Genomic DNA, 2,522 nt, shown 5'->3' on the forward strand with positions numbered 1-2,522 from the left:
ATGCCCACTTCTCTAACCTTTCCCGGACGATAATTTACCGTACCGTGCTTTCTTCCTACTCATTTTTTTTTTTTTATTCCTTCTCCCCACCTTTTACCTTTTTTTTTTTTTTAGTAGGAAGATACCTTCTTTTTGTAAACTAAAGAATGGGGCGGGAGGGGTAATCCGAGGCGTTTCTCTCTGTCCGTCTGTCTTCCCCCCTCTCTCCCTCCCCTGTTTTAAAACCCCTTAGTCAGAGGCAGGGTGCAAACTAAAAGCCACCACCACCACCACCTTTAGGAGACAATCCGGCCCGCCGCACACCTGCCTTGCTGGSCGGCAGAGCAGACAGGCAGGGACAGGCGCTGTCGGGACGGACGGCCGCGGGAGCGGGCCGGTTCGCCCCTCGGTAGTGCCCGCGGCGGCAGAAGACGAGCGGCTGCTGCAGGGGGACCATCTTGCCGCTGCTCCTCCGGCGGCGTCTCCGTGCGGCGGAGGGGCCGGCTGGGAGGGGAGGGAGAACCTGCTGCACGGGGGCTCTGTTTACGTACACACATAGCTGCGAGCGGGGAGTTTCTCCTGCCGGCGCGTCCTGCGAGCTGCCTGGAGAATCCCGAGCCGGATCTCAGGGAGAGGAGAGCCGAGGCAGGGCATGAGTTTTAGTGGGAAAAGCAGCGCTTTGCTGAGCTCTCGGGCAGCGCGGTGGTGGTGGCGGCAGCAGCCGTCCTGCGCCGCGGCGGCTCCCGCCTGGTCCTACTTCGGTGGCAGCTGGTCGCGGCCCATCCTGGACATGTCCTACTCCCGTCACTTTCTGGATTTCCAGGGCTCGTCCATCCCCAGCTCCATGAAGAAGCTGGTGGTGACTAAGCTGAGCCAAAACTTCAGGGAAGCGGTCACCCTGCAGCAGGACTCGCCCGTGCCACTCCCGGGAGACGGAGAYCTCCTGGTCAGGAACAGGTGAGCCCCCGCCCGCCCCCCCGCGCCCCGGCCCCGCGGCCCCCGCCGACTCCTGGCATCTTGTGGCCTGCTCTCTCCCACATGCTCCCCCACTTCGGAGACCGGCTCCAAAGTTGTACCAGCCGCCATCTGGCGACTGTTAATTTCATTTTATCGTTGTTGTTGTTGTTTTGAACGGCTGGTGCTACAGCCCTGTCGCCCTATCCACGTGTGTGGGGGTGACACCTCCTCCTCCTGTGATGGGGCTGTGTGTGTTTGTCTGTCTGTGCGCGCTGCTCCCAGCGTGCCCCTGCCCGAAGGAAGAGAAACACCCCAGGGCCAAGGTGGGGGGGAAGTGGCGAGTGTTACTTTCGGCGAGTGCCGAGGAGGGAGTGAGACGGCGGGAAGCGCTCACAGGGCCCCTCCATGGGCCCTGCCCGGGCTCGTTACACGCACGTAATGCCCGGGGTGTGAGCGTGTCCCCGGCGCACCCGCACAGCGCCCCGGCATCGCAGTGTGCGGGCGGGYCTGCCCCGGCCGCTGTGTGCTCACTGCGGCCCGCACGCCGCTCTCCGGCCTCGCCCCGTCCAGCCGCCACTCGCCGGGGAGGCCGCGGGCCGGGCCCTCCGCCCGGGCAGCCCCGGCACCACCCCCAGCTCTGCGCGCCAAGCGGAGGGGGCAGGGCAGCCCTCGGCCTCCCTGGCAGGACGCGGGCCCGTGCTTGTTGGCGCTTTTAGAGAGGAGCCGGGTCAGGCGAAGAGTGAGGAGGTGACATTTTGCTTAGCATAATACACCGTAAATCCCACGCCCGGCGCGGTGACCAGCTCGCCGTGAAATGAATATTCCGAGGACAAAATGTTCCTCTGCTCGCTGCTGTCTCCATAAAACCTGTTTGTTCTCGGTGGTTCCTTCCTAGACGCCGTCGTTCCTTGCGCTAAAACTAAACCTTTTAAAGTTCAGAGGTTTCCTCACGAGGGGAAGCTGAAACTCCGGGAACTTTGGAGCAGACTGCGTGGCTGGCACGGGAGCGAGCAGCGCTCTCAGGTTCTTGTCAAGCAAGGAAATCGTAGTAACACATAGTTTGCCACGCTCGCCGTGGGAGCCTAAAGATGCAAAGCAGCGCTAAGTTGGCTTGAGAGCAGTGCTGCAAGTTCGACTAAGGCAGGGGGTGACTGTTTATGTATGTGTGACATACGTATATGTGTCCGCATGTAACACACWAATACAGGGTGAAGAAGAGGTCAGGAGAAGGAACGGGGACTCCACCCGGAGTTCATGAGAAAGGTGCTGTAGTACTTTATTCGATGCTGACATCTCCCACTAGGATTTCAGAGACCAAAATTCCCTCCAAACCTCAAAATTCCCTCCAAACCTCAAAATTCTAAAAACACTGTTGCTTCATCCACTAATGACTGAAACAATAATGGTGTGAAACAGCTATCAGGCTGGAGTTAAATTCCTTTTTGTGAAAGAAGTCGAAAGACTTGAGATACAAGTAGCAAGTAGTCTACTCGGGTAATGCAAGGCAGAGCAATATCCTTGTTTCTCAAATCCCCTCCCCCTACACATGCCCTTGGAGTCTTTCGCATCCAATGCTCCCCACCCGC

The 2,522-nt window shown here is 59.3% G+C and overlaps 1 protein-coding gene across 3 annotated transcripts in view; it reads left to right on the top strand.

Annotated features, from left to right (window-relative positions):
• Positions 1 to 2,522, top strand: part of PTGR3 (prostaglandin reductase 3) — a 10,711-nt gene that overhangs the window by 358 nt on the left and 7,831 nt on the right. The window contains exons 1-2 of one of the 3 annotated variants that reach the window (XM_057366641.1): positions 21 to 39; positions 803 to 936. In XM_057366641.1, coding sequence (XP_057222624.1) covers positions 824 to 936 — 113 coding nt within the window. In that variant the 5' untranslated portion in view covers positions 21 to 39; positions 803 to 823. Of the gene's footprint in view, positions 1 to 20; positions 40 to 93; positions 937 to 2,522 lie in introns of those variants that run through there. The other 2 variants (XM_057366640.1, XM_057366638.1) reach the window with 2 other exon arrangements.

Source organism: Malurus melanocephalus, unplaced genomic scaffold (genome assembly GCF_030028575.1).
Source record: "Malurus melanocephalus ecotype Western Australia unplaced genomic scaffold, MMel_1.1 scaffold_69, whole genome shotgun sequence".
NCBI lineage: Eukaryota > Metazoa > Chordata > Aves > Passeriformes > Maluridae > Malurus > Malurus melanocephalus.